Genomic DNA, 22,567 nt, shown 5'->3' on the forward strand with positions numbered 1-22,567 from the left:
GTGTTAATGAGATATTAGCAGTAAACCCCGACCAATCATAGCTCGGCCGGTAGATTCACGCTATGATTGATCGGTATCTTGTTAATAAAGCCTCAGATAACATTTTAGCTAAGGAAGAACTTGTTCCAAATCATCTCAAGAATGACCCATTTCAGGGACTTACAACTAGTGTTGTATAAAGCTCGAGTCTTTGAAGCTACAAAGCTTAGCCTTAAAGAGTCAGTCTTTAAGGCTAAAATTATATGAAGCTGAAGGCTCGAGCTTCAAGGCTCGGGTCTCTGCTGGTTTTGTCTTCAGCGCCAAAGAGTGATTGCCCATTAGAATCATATAATAATATATTACACAATATGATTATATGTATTGTGCAAACTTATCATGCGTAGTACATTAATCTTGTTGCCGGTAATCTATGACTCCCACGGCATACGAGTATGTTTTCAGTCGATAATACTATATTTTGAACATTACAGACAAATTTTTAGCAATGTTTTATTTCGTCTACTATTCAATGGTTATTTTGTTTCATTTTTCATTTCCCTTTCTTAGTATCAATCTCTCATGTATTTGCAATCATGGCTGTATTTTTTAAACACTGTATAAAGTATAATATTATAGATTTAGTGTAAATTCCATTATTTAACACTTAAGGGTTCTAGAGGGTTGAGCCTTAAAGCTTCAGACTTAATGTGGAATGACACAGTGACGATTGGAAAAAATTACGTTTTTTATATATACTTTCAAAGTATAATCTTTCGAAAATATTCTACTAAAATAGTAAGTAAAAATTCACGTGAATAACGAAAAAAATGTCCCAACAAATGTCTCTCAGATCAATGAACCGTGAACAAATTGAGAAACTATTTTGTTCGACGCGTAACATCCTATAGCTCGTATATCTTGCTCAAATATACGTATTTTGTAATAAAAGAAAATTTAACGTATTGTCCAAAATATATATATTTGATCACCCTATCAGTAATAGTTTAATGAGGTTTGGGTGTTGTAGAACTAATTTACAAAAACCACGCTTTTCTAGACGCTTTTGGATTATTCCCCCTTGAAGCTTTAAAAGCTTGAGATTCGTGTAATATTAGATTAAAAACTGAAAACTTTTAGGTTAAGTTTTAAGGCTTCGAAAACTCAAGCTCTGTACATCACTTCACTAATACATACAATTTATACGACTCGAGCTTCGAACCTTGAGGGTTCGAGCCTTTAGCGTTTGAACCGCGACTCGAGCTGTTAAAGCTCAAGACTCGAGGCTCATTTTAACAACACTACTTACAACGCTTTTCTTACACCCTGTATACATATAAACATATTTTTTCTATCCTTTAGAATTAATTCGACACTGAAGGGGTTTAATACGACGGCCATTACTTTTGCATGCACTCAATACGATCGAGCCAATCATTCTCGCAATGTATTCAGCTTCACTGTTGAAAGATAGGTACATACTGGAGAAGCGTGATATTGGAGTATCTGGTAGAGCTGACTCACCTTCTCGAGTTCCTTCAGACTAGCAGGTGACACGTCCGAGTGCCTCCTCAATTCCGGGCTTCTCGGCGGCGCTAAACCGGAACCAAGTCCACCGAACTGACTTCCGCTCTGAAAACCAAGCCTCGCGTCGCTGTGCCTCCTCTGGAGAGCGTCCAAAACCTGGACTTCCAACAGTGAATCTGTCGACTCCTGCGTCACAATTGGCTGGTCCCGAGACGCGAGTTTTCGTCGGCAGACGCTACAACGCCAAGACGACTGAAAAGATTTTCGTTAAAGCTTTATTCCTCTGGATGGAAATTCCACAGAATGTCTCACGATAAGTGCCGTTTGGATGTAACTACTGAATAATAAGTGATAGGAAACTTGAATGTAAGAAGACTTTTGTCATCATGTATCATGTAAAATGTCACTGTGAACAAAAATTGTTTACCTTCAATTTTTCAAGGTTATAATAAGTCATCCCATGTTTCTTTTAGTGGAATCCTGTATCTTTGTTTTGGTATTATCAAAATACTGAAATCAAAAACAAGTTCCGCGTATGTCTTTTCAATGACCTTGACACAAATATAGCATTCCATTTCAAAAAGGCGAAATGACCTTAGTGTGGCCTTGAAAAATTGACGATAATAAATTTGTTTACAGTGATCAGGATACAAATCTTCTTACATTTTGTTTCTATCACCTACTGTTTAGTAGTTATATTAAAAGCGCACTTATCGTGGGAGACCTGTATACATATGTAGACTTCACAAGGTGACGAACATGTTCGATGAACTTACAGATTCTGTTTCGAAAACTCAGAAAATTTACAATTTAGACATGGGCGTTAGCTTCTGTGTAAACACAACGATTTGCTTTCGCAAATGTTAATGCACAAGTCAGTTTTCAGTTTGTGCAAATTATTTGACCGTATGACCAGTCCTTAAGACCTTTATTAAAAATACAACTGAACGAGAACCGTACGGAAGCTTTACATAATTGAACCTAAGGTTATCATAATATGTCATTTATAAAAGCGATTTCTAAAAAAAAAATTATTTATGTGACTAAATTTCCCATTCTAAAGCAGATAATTTAAAAGGAACGTTTCTTTCCTATACCTTCGAGTTCCCGCGATATTCCAAAAAATATGTTTCCAACCCAGAGGGCTGTTTTCACCCCTTCAATATGGACGATTGTCGATATAAGGGATATACATATCAAATATTTTTCCCTAAACTACCTCCCATATAAATTTCGTCAACATCGACAAGTGTGTGTGTTTGATACGTTAAAGTTACCATAATTTATAGTATATCCCGAGATTATAAGTATTTGAGACCGATCAAAAGAATATGTTTAGTAGTTATTTGACAATTGCATATGTGACAAACTAGAGAATTTATTTTAAAAACCAAAGGGGATGTCAGAATTTCGTATGGTCTATTCTGAATCTGCTTAAAAATCTGATATTTGTTGTTCATGTTTATACGTTACCAATGTATGTTGATTTTGTCCCTTTTTAACGTTCTTACATAGTGAATACACTTTTCTGCCATCTCTTAAAAACAATTACATACTTAATTTGTGTGTTTCTTAGCTTCTGTCAGTAGATGTAAAAATTCTTTTCATAATCTTTATTTTTTCTAGTACACCGGAAGTACAATGCATATCAACACGAAGAAAATTTTCCCAAGCTAATAGCGAGTGTATCAATCTATAACACCTAGTTTAATCTTCTTCAAGTGACGAAGGCTAGTCTCAGTACCGCTGGGACACATACGAGCAAACTCTAATTAATCTTCGCGTTTCCTGGTGAAATATTTTATGAAGAGAAGGTTCATTATTTTCCCGAAGAAAGGATATAATGGAAACAAACTATATTGATTTACTGAAAGTAACAGGGTAGGTACAAAAATTGGAAAAAAAAGAACAAAAAGAGAACAATACAAAAATTGGGAATAATAGAAATCAATGTAAATATATTTAACCTAGTAGACAACTTAACTCGTCATTTATGGCTTACTGTGTCTTTTTATAAATTTTCATTATTAAGTTATTCACCAGAAGATTTCTGAATCTAAAATAAAATACGTTCTTTTATCACACGTGCGTGTATATGTAATTGTTTGAACGAAATAGAAGAAATCGACGTATATTAATTACAGTGAGTGATGGAAGTATTCGCACAAGAGGTTTCCATATTCAAGCGTTGTAGTAAAATTCTTATAATTTGTGAATATATTGTTTCTCTTTTTTCGCTTGCACTTGTAGATATTCGAGGCATACCTTCAATTACATGTACATTTTTCTTCAGTTTAACATCATATTTGTAAAATATTTATGTGTATGGAGAGTCGTTGAATGGATCGTAGGAATACTTTTACTGTTCATTGTATGTGCAGTGGGAGGAAAGCGTATTCATGCACCAGTGACTTTGATTATTTTCAATTCATGATACTATTTTCACCGTAATACTTGGTTAGAAATTATTTGTTTTCGATTACTGTGCTTTTTAGTAAAGTAGGTATAAATTCATAAGAATATTATTTAACTGGTATTGCACTAAAAACAGTTAATTGTTGGTAAAAGACAGCAATGCATGAATACTCTTTTTTGACATTGTGTATAGGTGAGTAGTTAATATGGTACTTATCGAAATTGTTCTTTTTTAATTGTCGTCGACGGGTTTTAATTACGAAGAAAATACTACTGAACGAAGAAGAAGGGAAATGTGTTATTAAAGAATAAAAAATAATTTTCCATTAAAGATATTATGGACGAAGGAAAATAAGTGGGTCAGAAATGAATGTGGAATATTAGACGAGAAGGGAGAATAAAAACCCTGAGAAGGAATAATGAGAGAAGGTTAAGGTAGCGCATAAATGAAGGAGAATGAAAATAGGGGAACGAGATTAGAATAAATTGCATCGTAATCTATTAGTCTATTGCCTTGCATTTGAATGCCTCCTGAGAGACAAGGGTAATTAAAAATGGCGATGAAGGGACGATATATCTCCACATTACATCAAATTAATAACCCTAATTGTATGATAATATTCATATAAAGATTAGATTTCTGCTGATCGAATACTTAATCCAATGATTTATTTATCTAATAAAGTGTGAAATATTTTTATAAACTTCCATAAAACTAACGAATCCATTTGAATATCGTGGTTTTATACTTTAAACTATGTGTTACGGTTGATTGAATAATTCAACACTCTACTACTACTACTAGTATTTAATATTCTACTTAAGGATAAAACAGTTTGTAAATTCTATTAATGAAGATCGTTTAAGTCACTTTTCTAAAATAATTAGATTTTCAACTTTGCAATATCTTCCGCGTAATATTCATAACTCCCTTTTTTACACTTCCTTTATGATAGTATCAAGTCCTTCAGTAGCTTCCTTTCAACGTCCAAACATTTAATTCTATCTGCTTTACGTGTCTACTTTACTATTTATATACATATCTTGTCTTTCCGATCTGTTTATCTATGTTCTATTATTACCTGTTTGTTTTACTACACTTTCGTTATATCTACATTTATCAGGTTTTCTAACACGTTTACATTTTACAAGATTGTATTTTTCAGCATTGAATAATTTAAAATAATTTCAACCTACCATGTTTACTTTCATGTTAATTTTCGTTTACAATATTGGAAGATTCTATAATTCATAATACCAATGACATAAATGAACAGACATTAATAAGTAGGTAATTCATTTGCGTTATATCAATAAACGATTGTGTCCACATTTCAAAAAAACATTCGGAACTGTGTTTAATTTATATATTAAAATGCTGATTTACTAATTCATAAATTAATTGGTTTTCAAGGAGCTGCTAGCGATGTACACAACAAGAAACATTTTTAAAAATTAAAAATTAGACTACTATTTCGAATTAATATAATTACTTACAGGTATTGTAAAATAAAGTACGTTTTTCATAAAAAAGTTCTCATGCCTGAAAGAATATATCGACAATTGATAAACGTAATACGTATTTCAAATGTTCCTGTTCTTTTAAATTCTATTATTAATCACAAACGAAACGATTTCGCGTTTGGTGAACAAAAAGAAATGTTGAAGTTATAACAATAGTACTACTTCCATGACAACTAGCCAAATTTTATGGAAAAATTGAAAGATTTCTTTTCATACTACATACAGAAAGGTTAGCAGCTGTCACGTTTATTTTCTTCTGTAAAAAGATATGCGACGAATTTTTACGTTGATTTCCTTGAAAATTTCTATACATTTCGGTTTGTTAATTCGCCTTGGTTAGATTTACTGTTCGCAGGTGTATTATAATATTATGATCGGCGTATATGAAACATCCGCTTTAACATGTTCCGTGGGACGTGTACCATCAATGGTACACGTTAAACTTTCCATTCAGGCCACGTATACCAGCGATGGTACACGCTGGCATATTTATTAAATACATCTAAAACATATATTTTATGATAAGTTTAAGACTGAAAAATATATTACCACCAAAAGAAAGAGGCATTATAAAAAATGCAGTACAGACCAAGTAAGTTTGTTTAATTGTTATATGTACACCCACGAGCAAAGTCGGCTTCCGCTAGGGGAATAGTTGACGTAGGGGAAGGGCCCCCTACCACTCAGTAAATTTATTTCAAGTACTGAAATAAATCTTAAATCGAATGTTAATTTCGCATAAATTTCAATAATTCCCGATACCAAATTTTAGGAGGCCCTTTTCCAACGCCACTTTTTTCCCTAACGGAAGCCGAGTTTGCTCGTGAGGGTACAATAATTAATAATTACATGTAACGATTCACTCGTTTTAGTTACAGTTTCTTGTCACCTAGGGCGCTGCAAAATGTCCTAATAAAACTATAGAGTAGCACTAATAAGTCTACAGAGGGTCCAAACTTTCCATTGCTTTCTCTCTCCGGAGGACCCAAAATGACGGATGAACATACTCAACTCTATGTACAGTGCCTTAGCCCTCAACTCACTAGTGCTCTAGTAAAACCGGGGGAGATATACATCTATAAAGTATTATTACTTATCTATGGCTAAATATTTTATTTCCCTTGTTTTTCACGGAACAAATTTCAACGCGGCAGGTTTTTGTTTCTAACTAAAAAGTTGAAACTGATTACATCGCCCCGTGTACCACGGATGGTGCACGATGTGGTAACTACTATATACAAGCAAATTACTTATTGATGGATGATCTAATGAAATATTGTGTAATAATATATCAGAGTCTTTGGTCAAAACATCATGTGGCCTGAATGAAAAGTCATGTAAAAACGGCTTGGCACGGAACGTGTTAATGGTTGGTACGTTTCATTACACTTTTATAAATGACAATTGTCGATAACCATTATTAATTGTATTTGTTTTGCATTTAACAGTACTTAAAAATTGCTTAAGCTAAATTAATGGTTATGTGCATTCTCAGTAAGCTAAACTTCGTTTAAGATTCTAGTAGAAACTATCTTTTAACAAAGAATTCATTGCAGCAAAATGATTGTCATTAAGTCTCCTAAGTATTACCATCAAATTGAAAAAATTGACCTATAACAATTCTTACTTGGGTTTATTGTTCTTTGTTTCCTAATCCTTCAGTTGAGGAACATAGATAGTTTATTGTATACTCATATGGAAGAAATATGATATGATAAATGTATATGCAATAGTTTCACATTTATTAATTGGGTTTCTTCTTTTTTAATTCTAAGTTCTTTAGTTGGGAAACGTAGACAATTTCATATACACTAACCTAATGAAGGATCAAAAATACATACACGTTTATATTTCATATACAGGGTGTGCACATAGTCTCTAACTATTTTATAAAAATTGTTGAAAAAGGAACAAATTCCAGGGAGATATGTTAAAGGACTATTTTAATGTACAAATCAAACAATTTCGTCCACTAATCGCCATGAACAGGCACAAAACATCACTTAATAGGATTCTATATGAGCATCATCAATACCTGTACACCATAAATCGGTCAGCTGTTTCACGAAAAAACATTTGCGACACTTGCAACTTCTCAATACTTTGCACATGATATTTAATAAAGCCCCAATCATAGCAATCCAATTTTTTTTGGTGGAAATAGTGGAAGAGATGATTCAACTTGTCTATTAAAATATCCCTTTAACAACATCCACCTGGAGTTTTGTTCTCAACAACTCCTATAAAATAGATAAGCACTTTATGGATACGCTATATTTCATTTGACTGCAATAAATGAACTTTCTACATAAGTCTTATCGTGCTGTCGATAACACAAAGCTATACATATAAACCGTTTTACTATCAGAAGATATCTTTTGAGGGTGAAATTATTATGTTAATGTAATTAATGGTCGTCGGTATTATTATAGTAATCAGAGGACTTGGTAGAGTCAGCAAACAGTGTAAGTAACATCAAGAAGTCTTACCGGATCATCAGAATTCGTTGTCGTCGAATAGCAGGCGCAGTCCTCGCAAACTTTCTGTTGACACTCGCAACAAATTCTCGAGGCTTCTTCAGGTGCAATGGACTTCCGGCATACCCTGCACTCGTCCCCGGTCTTCGACTTCCTGAAACGTCCGAGTTAAAGTTGGCTGAACTTTCGTGTTTGAGTCTCCTGCGAACGATTTGTTTCAATTTGACGGTGCGCCGAGCACGGGGAACACCGTTCGTAAAATAACATTCTTTAATTCGCGTAAACTTTCTGATAGCTCGAACTACACAATATGTATGTATTTCCATCCGGCGCAACTGTACGAGGAAGATACGAATAATGAAAATTGATTATCACAATTTTATGTTTCTCCGCTGTAGTTTACAAAACTACATCATAATTCATTAATTATTATTGACACTGAAATTATTACATCAGATATCAATTACTTTAATGTTATTATTAATGATGTTTTGCTCTAACGGTAGGAGAAACAGAGATTGAAAGTAACATGGGTAGGTTGTAACAGAGCTTATACGTTTTAAATAATAGAGACAGCGCTTTGATAACAAATAATCAATAAATTATAATAATAAATTGATCCCATTAAGAAGATAACGTTATGTTGCGCTAATTAAAAGAAGACAATTTAGATCATGTTGAGTACCTATTGATTAAGAAATAATGTTGTCTTAAGCCAATTAAACAGAAATCTGTAATGTTATGTTAATTTTTTATAATCATTAGCTAATTTTAATTATTTTTTGTCTCTTATTGTACACAATTCTGCTTAATCTATTTGTGGTACAACTTTAAAAAAAGTAACAATCTGGCCTGGTCAATTTTCACGGACATAATATTTTTAACAATTGGTTTAAAAACATGTGATCGGTATAGAACTAATTTTGTATCTCCAACTTAACCGTATCAATAAACATTGAAACTCCAGCTAAAATAAAGCCTTATTATTACTCGAAACCCAAAAACTCTTACTTTCAACTTTCAAACGATCCTCCTACCAGAAAAAATAGTACAATTTTTTCTATATAAATGATGGAAGTTTTATTTTTATTTAATTTTTTCTTGTTATCTCACATTTGCTTTAATTTCTATACGAATAAAAATTTTTGTTTTCTCTCATCGTTGAATTTCAAACATAAACTATTAATTATAAAAATATAAATTGTTAATTTAAACGTGAATGGCTTTGGCATTTTGTCGTATGTATTTGTAAAATTTTTGATACGCGCTTATGTGCGGGCTGCACGAACATCTCGATTTGAAAATTCAATTATACGTAATTACTGCTTTCAGATGGCGTGCAAAGGATAGGCATATATCTGTCTTCATCAAAGATTAACACGTTGACTGCCAAGTACGAGATAATTCGGACTTGAAACATTACAAAGAGGCTGAGTTATTTAAATACTGTTACAAAATTTTTGTGTAAAATTAATATCTCAGTATTATTTAATACCAAATCAACATCCTGTATTAAGTATACGGTTATATTTTTGACGATTTATGGCATAAAAAGGGGAATAAAGTGTGTCTGGCTACGTGCGGAATTTTTCACTGTGGCAGTCAACGTGTTAATTAGTCGCCACGAGCATAATGCGTCGGAAGTATTGGTCGTTATTAACGCAACGGTGCAACAGAAGATAATTTTAGGACGGAAATAAACAAGTTTTCGGATGAAACGTTTCTTCCTAAATTTATTTAACATTCGGTTACTGCGTTTAAACACTTTTATACGAGATAATCGAACTTTTGGAAATTGTTAAAAAATAATTCCTCTCTGCGATCTTAAAAATATACGAATAATAAAATTATTAAAAGCATTAATAAGACGAAGTTTAGACCTTACATTATAATTTTGTAATATATGTATATACATATATTATAAGAATGTATTATTAATGTGTGAAACATTAATAGGTATTAAATTATTTTTTCAGAGTAATGTGTATTAACGAAGCGTAAATTAAGTGTTTCTATCGAATTTTCTAATATATAAACACTTAATAAACAAAGTATGCACTACCATACAATAGTCATTGAAACATCTAAATTTATAACCTGAAATTTTCTTATTAGAATTATTCCAACTAAGAAATATAAAAAGGCACTTACGTTTTCGTTGTTTCCGTCGTCGTTTCTTCCTTAGGAGTTTCTTCGGCAGGCGTCACCTTTGCGGGACCGAACTTCGTAACTACAAAAGAAAACGAAAAATACTATATACACGATATAATAAAACAATTGTTATACTATTTCACGTATGTCACTATTTTGTCAAAAACATGTTAGTATAAATCTAAAATTGACACTATGACGACCAGCTGGTTTCGTATCTTTTCAGAAGTGGCCTGCTTTTGTCAAGAATTATCTAAGTATTATTTCCAGTATATGGTTTTTGCTGTGTATGTAACACAATTCAAGAATTTTTAATTTCTGAACAGTACCATTTGACACTCAAATAACGACAGTGTTGTGTCATCGTTCTAAAAGTTTACACTGACATGACACAACTGGGGCGTCATCGATCGTCATAGGTTAATGTGAAATGACGCCAATGTCGATGAGTAAAACCATGTATTATTAAAAGACTGAGCGTATTTGATTTTCCAGTAAAAATATTAACTTTGTGAAAAAATATTAACTTCGTCCAAAAAGTAATCCCGGATTTTTAAAGTAAGTAGATGAAGCTTTTTTCGTTTTTCAATACAAAACACTGCTTCCAAATAATAAAATATTACATATTCTGAAGAATTGATCTTGTTTTGAAAATGAGCGACGAAAAAGTGTAGGTACTTTTGAGAAATTAGGTTTTTTGTTATTTCCATTCGTTTACAACACCATCAGCATGTACCTATAGGAACTCATTTTTTATTGTTTGTACCGCGTTTTTCCTTCTTCAGAAATAAAGAAGCATAATTGCTTGAAAGTATACAATGTCCTCACTCATTTTCAAAACAAGGTCAGTTCAAGAAAATTTAAAGCAATCGTGATGGTTTTTTTTTCAAAAATTTTGTTGAAGTGTCAACTTTCAGGATATGTATATATTTTCTAGTTGAAAACAGTGTTTTGTATTGAAAAACGGAAACAGCATCATGTACCGCAGAAATCCGAAATTACTTTTTGGCCAACCCAGTACAAAAACTCTGAGCCTGATAGGACAGTGTACATTTTATTTTACTATATACTAGATAAATTTTATTGTTACGAGTGGCTTTTACATTTCTAGCTTACTTATATTTTTCTTCATAGAGGGCAAATGTCGTAACCGTTATAAATAGAAATATAGGTACCGTATAATATTACTGATACTTAGGTTACGAACATTTCATTAACATTATTTATTGCAATACACAAGTGAAAAGATTCCGTTAATTTATCAATTTGCATATTTGAAACAAGCTGTCCTTTCTACCAACATGACAGAAACAGAAACACGTTCATATTCGGTAGTTATAGTGTTGTTTAAAAAAGTATAGACTTTTTGTCTTGAGTTATTTCTTTAATCACTTTCGTTGTGGGGACATAAAATGTATAAAAACAATTATTCGGAGTGCACCGAATAATTATCTTATGTACAGTTTATATTTCCATCGAGCAATTTACGTAAATAACTCAGACAAAACGACAGTGCAACGAACAGTTATATGTGTACCTTAAAGACGAAACGCTTTGAGAGATTACGGTTGAAAATTCAGTACGGATGTTAACAAAGAGACTTGCAAATTTCTGCACTGGGAGAAACAGGAGCGCGGATACAAGGGCATCCATTAGAGTGCAATCGGATTCCTGCTTCGAAGCAAATGTCGGGGTCTAATAGGCTTAAGTTTCAGTACCTTACTATAATATATACATGCAAATTGGTCATACACGATCTTTATACACTTAATATTTAAATTCTGTGTTTCGATGAACAGTCCACAGACCCTCGAAGATAATGGGGACAACATATATTACTCATACTGAGTAGGTATTATTTTAAATGTATAAATGGAACTCTGTTTAATATCATAGAACTTCATATCAGTTCTTATACAAATGTGTATGATTACTTCTATGTACCAGTAGAATTATTCTAGAGACTTGGTTCAAATTCATTTACGTTTTAACGTTAATTATAAGTTTTCAGTTTCAATTCTTTATAAATTGCAAAACAATAATACGTTCGGTGTCCTTCACTTTTGGAATATACACGTAACTTTACAAGTGAATAAACTGAGATATGAACAAAATTTATTCTATGCTGACACTGATATGTAATACCTATCGCTATTTGAGCAGATTATTTTTCATTTTCTTCTCAGTATTCCCACTTCTATGGACAGTAAGTAATTCTGATCTCTCGAAGTTGCTAGTCGAAATGGGATCAATAGTCCCTTCAATAATAAATATAAAACTTATGACCTATGGTATTTTTTTCAAAAATTTTCCACATGTACCTTTGATAACCACATTTAGAGTTCTAATAAGAGCTCTCAAAGTTCTGTTAAAAGGAGTATTTTCTAGAAAAGCGTTATAATACGAATGGTTTATTTTTCTGTGATAAAAATAACTACGTTACTTCGGAACGATATCATTTCTGTATCGTTTCTTTGAGCTGTTCCATATTTGTCCGTACTTTTGTTACCTTAAATCGTACATCAATACGAGAAACGTCTTTTGTCAACAACAGACCACGAAATGACACAAATTTACAGAATTTTCCAGTACAGTAATGTCTCGATGAGAGCGACGCGCTCGGGTACGCTTTGGAGCATTCATGGTAAGGCGGAAAGGTTTTCAGTCCTTCATAAATTTCTATTTCAGACAAAGCCAAGACTCTGTTTACCTTCTATTTACCCTGTTTTGATTTATCTCAGAGGGGGACCCCCCAGTGGTGGGAATAACGCCGTTGCTCGTGACGCATTCATCGAGGAATCGCTGTATTAAACAACTGAATGTGACGTCCTTCACAAACACAATGCATCGTAGGCATTCTTTTCTTCTTCCCAACAAAAGAAATCGACCTAGCGGAAGATTCTTGAAAAAAAAAAGCGCATCGTTTAGTACGTTCATTTCTGGATCAATTAACGAGCATCCACTTAACTAACTTTGCCAGCCTACAAAAGCTTAAGCTTATTATCACCGTGAATTCAAGCACTCGTGCGCGCGTGAAAGGACCACGGTGAAAAGAGAACGGCCGAATCGAAATCTTTTAACTGGCAGATAGTTAGGCACGTGACCGTCGATGAGGGCACGCTCCTCGAGCATACTTGTTAAAAACTTCAACCGAAGGGGAAAAAGCTGATGCGAAATTACTTCGGGAGAGCCACTGGAACCGGTTTTCCTCGTGAACGATGCTGTATCACCACCCTTCAAAAAAAAATGTTCGGCTCCCCTCCCCAATTAACCCAATTGCTGCCCGCAGCGATTAGAATGCGAAACGGGACCACCAGAAGATTCAGAGAGCTTCTTTCGTACTGCTGATCGAAATAGGCTGCTACTACTTTCGAGTATACCGGGTGTTTCATATAACTTTATCACCTGAAATATTGCTGATGTATTGAAAATTTTATAAAAATGTTTTTTTTTTTGCAGGAGAAGCATAACTTTATGGGAGCCTTAGAGGGATAAATAAGATAGGAAAGTCAACCTGGCTTCTATAAATGGTTAAAATATTTCTTAAACTAATGACTTTTCGACACAAATTAGTTTTCTGTTGGAAATGACCAGCTGCATCGATTGATGCAATACAAAATATAGAATTCCATTTACAACAACAAGGTTAACTTTCATTTCTCCTTTACACTTCCAGCTGTGAAAGAACTACTTACACATCACATTACGTGCCCCTCGAAACCATTAAATCTTTGTCTGCAATATTTTTTAATATCATCAACAGTTTCAAAAATATTCAAGTGCACCGATTTAAATGGAACACGCTGTATATAACACGATTAATATGATAAAATGCTTACTCAAAATTTCTAATGGAAAAATTAACAATTTAAGTCTAAAAATTGTCTATTATTATGTATCCTAATATAGCTTGTACAATTTCTATTTACACTTCCTATACCAAAACCTGTTATTAGCTTAATAAATATTATTATTATTGTAAAGGCCAATACAAACGTTAAGTACATAATGTTTTGCAGTCAGAATTATAGAGAGTGCCCCAGAATGGGTGGTGCAACCGAGCAAAGAAGTATTTCTACATACAAAATTAAATCGAAAATATGGAATAAAACATTTTGTTGTATGATACTTCGTATCCGAGATAGTCAAATTTAAAAATCTGCAGGATACGCGTACAATTGAATAAGAATTTTGCTAACTCGTCTGTTCATTACACTCGGTCTCTACTTATTGGCAGCGCGAACATGTACGAAATCGCTCATAAGTAGACTGCGGATTTTATGCATTTATAGAATATCGATTGTTTGAAATCGAGTACAATAAAAAGTTTCAGGAAGTTTATTTCCGTCCTCTTTTTATGTCAAACCTATTAGAACCTTTAATACGACAAATAAAATTTCCTTTGCGGCCAATTTTGAGAAATTAATCCATAAAATTCTATATTAGCATAAACATTCGCAGTCTATTCATGCACGTATGTATAAAGACACCTGACCTGTCTGAAGAAAATGTGATGTTTCGTAAACATTATATATTTTAGAATACTTTCATTACTTCATAGTAACATAAGCGTTGTGTGCATCGAGCTTTAATATTTCCAAAATAATATTTATTGCAGGCTTTCAGCAATTTCACAATACCTTGTAACATTTACTGCATATTCGATGAGTATCCTGCTACTCATGCGCAAGGATGTAGGTACGTGTTAAATGATTTTCCAGTTCTGGAACGGATTATCTCAGAAACGGGGCATCATACTAAAAAATTATATTCAACATTCATATAGCATAAAATTATCCGGACACTTGCTTATTTTTAACAGAGTGTAATTTATGAATTATAAATTATAATACATCACAGATAACAGGACTAACAGTGATTCTCTTTTTATTATTGTAGCTATTTATTATTATTATAGCTATCTGTTATAATAATTTTCTTTCCTTTTGTTATTATAGCAAATTAAGCCGTCTTCAAGGCATCATGTGCTATCTGGGTGATGTTTGTTTCTTAAGTAATTAATTAAATTTAGAAACTGTTTACGTTATACACAGGTTATAATAATTGTTTTTAACGTTATTTACCTGTTACTATAAAAAAAATACCAAGTTTCCAGACAATTCTGAGCAGTAGTGTATGATTCCTATTGACAACAAGTAGAAACATAATATAATAAACAGACACGTTAGCAAAGTCCTATTAAATTGCACGCATATCGATAAATTTTAAAATTCGATTATCTCAGAAACGAAACACCATACGATAGAATGTTATTCTATATTTTCGTTTTATTTTTGCATGTAAATAATTTCTCGCCCGGTTGTACCACACGATCTCAGACACCCTGTATGTATAAAGTGTATGCGAACGCGTGAAAGTAGAACATTTCATGTACCAAATAGGACAACGCTCTACATAAAGCTAAGGAAACGAAGGATCGTAAAATGAAGTAGAGACATTTGCGTCTGCCAATAAACTGTTCACCTCGTTGAACAAACTGCATGGGACAGAAGAAGGGAACGGCGAGGATTACTTTTAAATCAGTTAAACAATGGATTGTTCTACTAAACGTTGGTCAAAGATGTTTTTACAACCGAATTTTCGTGCAGGGAAATAACATGGTAAAGAAACCTCGATTAATCTGAATGCGGTCTTCCTGATACCTTTTCTCCAATTATCGTGATTTCAATCCACTAGTAATTCGTCTCATTTGCGGTGTACAAAGAACCGTTTCATCGATTCTACAAGCAAACCTTTGGAACGGTGAAAAAAAATCTACGGATAATTTTAACCGTCTTCTTTAACCAGTATAATATTATTTTAAGTAGACTATGGATCTTTAATAACATGTATTAAAATACGTACCACGTTATAATAACGACTTTAATGTACTCTAGCAAACTTTCAATAATATTAGACGTATGCAAAAATAATGGCCTTTTCACGGTCGAAAATTCTTTTTAATATACTTTACTATAGAATTTATTACCCGACATAGTTCCCCTCATTTTCCACAACGTCTTTCCATTTTTTCATCGAAAATTGAATTCCACATCGATAAAATAATATAGAATTTCAATAGCAACTTAAGTGTAAGAGTAACTAAGTAACTACTCATAAAGACAGCTGATTTTATTAGTCATGTAATTTTTTGAATTGGAAAAGTAAATTTCTATTCGATTCCTGGTTTTTTGATTTTTTTTTTTACCATGATTTGCTATAGTTTATACTGTATGATATAATATATGTGTAGTGCGTGTTATGAGGACAAAATATCGAGCGCACGTATGCTTTGGAGACATCTGTATAGTTTGGGGACAGGACTGAAAGTAATCATATATTATTCGCATACTTTGGGTACAATTTTAAATATATATTATAGTAATAATTTGGTCCCAATTTAGTTCTTACACGAAGCTAACAGATGCCGTCGTAAATATATATTATAGTAATAATTTGGTCCCAATTTAGTTCTTACACGAAGCTAACAGATGCCGTCGCTAGTATCAATTGTTATGGAACAGTGTGCCTGACATATTCATGATTCCCGTAGCAATATGTATAACAATCTCATTCGTACAAAACTGAAAATGATCTGTAGATCAAACATTTATGTTTTTAATTATTTTTCTTAATGAACTTCGTCAGGGTAATAGCTTGATAAGCAGATTATAATGATACATACATACTTTTGGGGACAGACGCGGTAGAGATTACGAATTATTTAACGTTAATGATTCCTAGTAGTGCGCGTAAATCGCTTTCTTAAGGTTTTCTGTGTTTCTGAGCGAGCTCGAATCCCGTTATGACGTGTTTTACATTTTTTAATGCTTTTTTCAATTATGCCTTAACATCAGCTCAAGGTTAGATAGATTTATATATTTTCTGCACTATTAGCAGTTATTCTTCATTATTTAGAACATACTTGCAACTCTTTAATCTGATTACAGGTATTTGTATTTATTATATTTAGAAGTACTTACGTAATAGTTAATAATGTATATACTTTTATAATAGATAATTAATAATTTACGTAATTATAAAATCACATTAGGTAATTTAATTTCTCCAGGTCCTCAAATTCTTACGTGCAAACCGTTTCAACTGTACGTGAAGGAAACAACTTTCTTGTAAATTGCAAACATTGGCTAATATTTCGATCACATTGCTGCGGAGAAGTTATGATATTTTGTACAATTACAGTGTTTAAGATGACTGTATACAATTAAATGAACAGTAATAGTTACAAATAATGAAGCATATCTGCAAATAGTACAGAAAATATATGAATCTATCTGTTCTAGAGCTGATTTTAAAGAATAATTGAAAAAATTTATTTTAACTATAAAACATCATAGTGGGATTCGAACTCACTCGTGGAAATAGAAACGCATTTTGTAATTAGAGATGGGCACTATCTAAATACAAAATTGTTTTAGTAACGAGTAGTAACGTCTTAATAAAACACACTACATCTTTATTAGTTATTCGAAGGTTCAAATAATCCGATTAATCTGTATTCGACGAGCAACGAATAAATGAACTTATTTGATGAGAATTTTTCTGACAAATAAGGATACGTTTTTTTGCTCCATTCGCAGGTTTATTTGAATAATTTTTCTATTTAATCGAATTCTAAACCAACTCAAAGTATGTAGTCGGGAATTACAGTTGTGTATTTGATAATCTGATTGATACATCGATGTAATAAAACATGTTTCGATATATAACTTTCCTAGTTCTTCGAACTACTTTTATAATACAATTATTTTAAATTTATAGATAGCCTTTAATTTTAAGTAGATCTTCCACAATCACCGTTTTTCCATTCTTTATTATTATATACCATACATATAAAGCTTTCCGGACAATTGCATTCTTGATCTTCCCCGGCAAGGGGAGAGTCGAAATGTGTTTTAGATAACATGGGATTACAGCGAGATAAGAAGGATAGACAAAATACGATCAAGGACCATTCCTTTTATTTATAGGGCTATTTAGTACCTTAAATTTGACGTTATCGTCTGTCTAACTCTTCGAACACCATTTCATTTACATAAATTATTGATACCTTCTTGCTATACTCGTTTTGCTGTAATAAATGGTATATGTGAATATGAGGACGTAAAATCTTGAATCGTATTATTGCTGGGTTTAAAATATTTATTTTAATGGTACTAGATTTTAATAATATCGCAACTCGGATTGCTGGACTTTTAAATCAAAAAGCAATAGGAAATCAGTGAGTGAAGGGACAGTGCAATATAACAAAACATGTCGCATATTTAATTTACTCTTTAATCAAAGTGTCTAAGCTGTAAAAAGAGACCTGAAATGGGAATTAATGACGAGAAGAAATGATATTGTAATATGTAGATTTTAGTTTTTTTAGACCTTACCTATTTTACAAAAAAGATGAGTGGATCGTTGTGTTATACAATACAATTTTGAAATATTTGAATGAGTTTAAACATTTGAAAACTGGCGCAACATTCTATCGTTGTCGAAATGGTTACTATGATTTACAAGCCACTAAAAAATATACACGTCTTTAACATTTATCAACGCGAAAAAAAGTGTTGGAGCTACCACTCTTTATAGCATTTAATAATATCTTACCATTTAAAATAATTAATAAAATAGGAAAATTCTCTTTAGGAAACAGAACAGTCTTTAACGAAGTAAGTGAAACTTATTATTATACAAAATATATAAAAATATTGCATGAATAAGAAAAAATAGGACAGTAATGTTTATATGTGTATATACATTGTTATAAGTGAAAACGGTAAAAGAAGATACCATTTTCAATACGGGAGACTTTTAAAAAGTATTTTCATACTTATAGAGGCGTGCAGAAGTTTCCAGACAGTTACCCTTTCAGTTCTCCTTTGGAGGGTAAAATGTCCCTATAAATAAGAAGAATGCTTTTTGACCATACTTCTATCTTTCCCTCCCATCAGACTTTAATTCCATAATATCTCAAATTTATCTTGACTTTCCCTTCTAAGATAGGACTAAAAGGTGATTCTACGCAAACTTTCAAACGCAATTTTACAAAAAATATTACACCTAGAAAATTAAGTTGCAAATCAAGACTTCGTGTCCATTGTTTTTATTTTATTAAATATTTTTACTGTACTTCGCGGTTTAGTGCAAAACAAGTAGTGCTCCTGTTTCAGGAAACTTCCATGGTGAGTCGAACTTTCGTATTGTACTTTTTAATTAACGGAATATTAATATAAGACCGTTATTCAAGGATCATAAAGTAGTTTCAGCTTACTTGCACATACTTCAAGTTCCGAAGGATTTCCATGCTCGATCTACTATGTAGTAGCTATAGATACACTAATTCCAAATGTTACCTATATTTTCATCGATTCTGTGGAAATAATTTTTTGTCGTTTCTTATTATTGAAACCTGAAGTCTATAATTATTTTTGTAATTGCTTATTGTAAAAAATTGCAGTGTAACGAAAAAATAATCGTTGATGACTTTATTAGTTGGTTACGTGTTAAATATTGTTTTCAGCCATTTACAGAAAGTTACAATTACTAGAAATTAGACTGCAGATTTTATAGATTTGTAACAATTTATTGCGATTGTTTACAGCAAAATATAATAGAATGTTTAAGAAAGATCAATGAGGTTTTTATTTTATTTGAAATCTGGTAGAATCCTGAATAGACAACAGATTTCATTTCAATTCCAATTTCTATAAATTAGTCCACGAAAATCTGTATTTGCATAAACATCTGTACTCTAATTACAAGGTACTCTAAAATGCTCATAAATCTAAACACTTTTTCGAACGAGTTGCACAAGGTTGCTGATCACACTTTCGTCAGAAATAAGATGACTGTAATGAAGCGCCATAAAAAATGGCATTTATTGTGCAACGACTTAATATTTTACAATAAGATACACGGTCAATGGTGGTCGCGGGGGTCATTCCGATCGACCTCCTTGTCCAGGAACTTCGTCCACCAGCAGAAGGCTGCTCTCGGCTGGACGTGCCCCAAAGAAACTGTCAAAGCCGACACCATGAAGGTCTGGCAGGACCGATGGACGCGAGAATCACACGGCAGATGGACCGTTCGTCTAATCGACAAGCTTAACGTTTGGACCAATCGCCAACATGGCGTGGTAAATTATTATTTAACGCAGCTATTGACGGGGCACGGCCTCTTCCGTGCCTACCTCCATAAGATGCGGAAGAGTAGATAGACGACTATTGAAGTATAACATTGGCCAAGACAAGTTCTGACGCCTGGGCGAATGTTGCCGTCTTTTTCGAGACGCCCGTGTGGTGAAACCAAACGGCCCCAGCCCGAAGTAATGCCAAAACGGTGCCCGGCTGGGTCTGGGAGCTGACACGGAGGAGGGTTTTTAGCGGGTATACTGCACGAAACCAGAGAGTCCGCACACCAGAAGGTATAAGCCTTCTGATGGTGCGTAATGCATGTTCGTCCTCTAATAAAACAAAGCTAAAGAAGAAAGTAAATAACAAATAAGATAATAATTACGTTTACATAACCATTCCACAGATGTCCCGGTCAAGGTCTACTCTTCCTAGAAACTTTCCAAACTGAAATACGCAGGATCTTCTGAACTAAATATACACGAAAAGAGTCATTCTAATAAATCTAAAGGCACCAATTAAAACCCAGTGCTACAATGTTCACATTTGCGTATAATTCGGAAATTTTACAAACCGATGAAATGAGTACTGGAAGCAAACTTCGTTAATTGCTTCTTGTATAAAACTGTAATTACACCGCGAAAACTACTTTCAAACTCTCTTCGGGAATCGTCGAAAGCATTTTAAAGTATCCGACACTCGTCGGTGGAGTGGAAACACAAAGAGAACTTCGAGGATACTGTCATCTTCCTCTCCAACCCCCTCTCTCTACCAATGCTAACCCCATTCTATACCTGGCGCATACCAAGTGTTCAGTTTACCCGACCTCCGACTCACTCCTAACCCACTCCGTGTTCCGTTAATTACCTCGATGATTAACAACGCGATTGCGTTTCGAGATCAATTACAGCAATGACCTTCTCGATATCAAACGGACCGAGCAAGCAGGTTGAATTCGACCGTGGTAGATTACAATGGTACAGTCGCGTGCTGCGTGCACATATGTTCAACTTCATGGAGAAGGTAGCTCGTAATGTTTTGGAAAAATCTGCAGGATTCAGTGCACTGACAAGCGAACTTACAAGAGATGTTCGCGAAGTGGATACGAGTCGATTTTTGTATAACTTTGCTGAATTGTTTATGGGACCAACCTAAAAATTTTGCCACAAATGATTGGTGCTACTTTTAGAGATTAACACTAAAACTACCAGCATTGAATGTATACTAAATTAAATTGCATAATATAGTAATATAGTGTAACATAGAAAATGTATAGAAAATTAGAAATCATCATAAAGTCCACTAGAAACACCATTACAATTTCAGTAATGGTAAAATAAGAAATCTCCAATCCGTCATTCTGATGGATTTTGTAGTTCTAGTATTAAAAGGGTATTCTGGTCTAGCGCGTGAGTTCAGTCATGCCATGTTGGTCATCCCCATGTTTCAGAATTTTTTGTGGGCATTGAAAGTAAGTGTAGTACACAATGTTTTCTTTAATGCCTTCATTATACTTTTTAACAATATTTATAAATTTTTTGTCGCGAGAAAGTAGGTGTAAGATGTCTGTATGAAGGTACGAAGATTGAGCGTTCTTCCAACTGGCTGCCATGATATCTTCATAACGGTGCGACCGATTTCAATGAAATTTTGCATTGATATTCCGAAAAGATTACAGTCTCATTCGTACCAAAATCATTCAAATATTTATAACATTGCTTCTATAATTGAGAAACTATAATAGTGTCAGGATTGAAGGCGAAAACAATGACCTTTCTCTTGAACATGGCGCCATTTTATTACAAATTAATTTTAATGAAAGATCGTGATATAGACGATAGCCACATCCTTATTAAACGAAATTGTTCTTTAACCATTTGTTTCAGATGCCAACAAAAATCGCAAAAAAATGTATGAATATCGTTAAAAGTACAATTAAGTCATTAGCAAAACGTTGTGTGTTACACTTACTTTGATTGCTCACAAAAAATTCTGAAATATGGGCATGAAAACGTCGTTTAGTTTATACAAAAATTCGCAAAATTATTGATTTGGCAGCTCATTTTGGAATTAACTGTCGACTTAACTTTTATACCTGATCACAAAAGTATTCGGCTTCGGTTTTGCGAGAAATTGTAAGTAGATTTGGTGTTGGAAATATAAGTTGTCACTCTAGGTACCAATGCGTCATCTCTATGCCGTAATGGGACACGCGGTTCTCTTCATACGTATAGAAATGTCTGCGGTAACGCGTGCGTCGCACAGTGGGGTATTTGACCCGAAAAGCTGGCCAAAACCCCAAATTTTATCTTTGATCAAAATGAATGAAACTTTGTCCCTATGTTCCTAAGAATG

General features: G+C 33.2%; 1 protein-coding gene across 1 annotated transcript in view; it reads right to left on the minus strand.

Moving 5' to 3' along the window:
* Positions 1–22,567, minus strand: part of LOC107191193 (regulating synaptic membrane exocytosis protein 1) — a 169,961-nt gene that overhangs the window by 123,519 nt on the left and 23,875 nt on the right. Inside the window, exons 3-5 of the mRNA XM_015580171.1 lie at positions 10,071–10,149; positions 7,932–8,073; positions 1,501–1,755 (exon numbers count right to left, since the gene is read on the minus strand). Of these exons, the coding sequence (XP_015435657.1) occupies positions 1,501–1,755; positions 7,932–8,073; positions 10,071–10,149 (476 nt within the window). The remainder of the gene's footprint in view (positions 1–1,500; positions 1,756–7,931; positions 8,074–10,070; positions 10,150–22,567) is intronic.

The sequence above is a fragment of the Dufourea novaeangliae genome, unplaced genomic scaffold, assembly GCF_001272555.1.
Source record: "Dufourea novaeangliae isolate 0120121106 unplaced genomic scaffold, ASM127255v1 scaffold245, whole genome shotgun sequence".
NCBI classification, from domain to species: Eukaryota; Metazoa; Arthropoda; class Insecta; order Hymenoptera; family Halictidae; genus Dufourea; species Dufourea novaeangliae.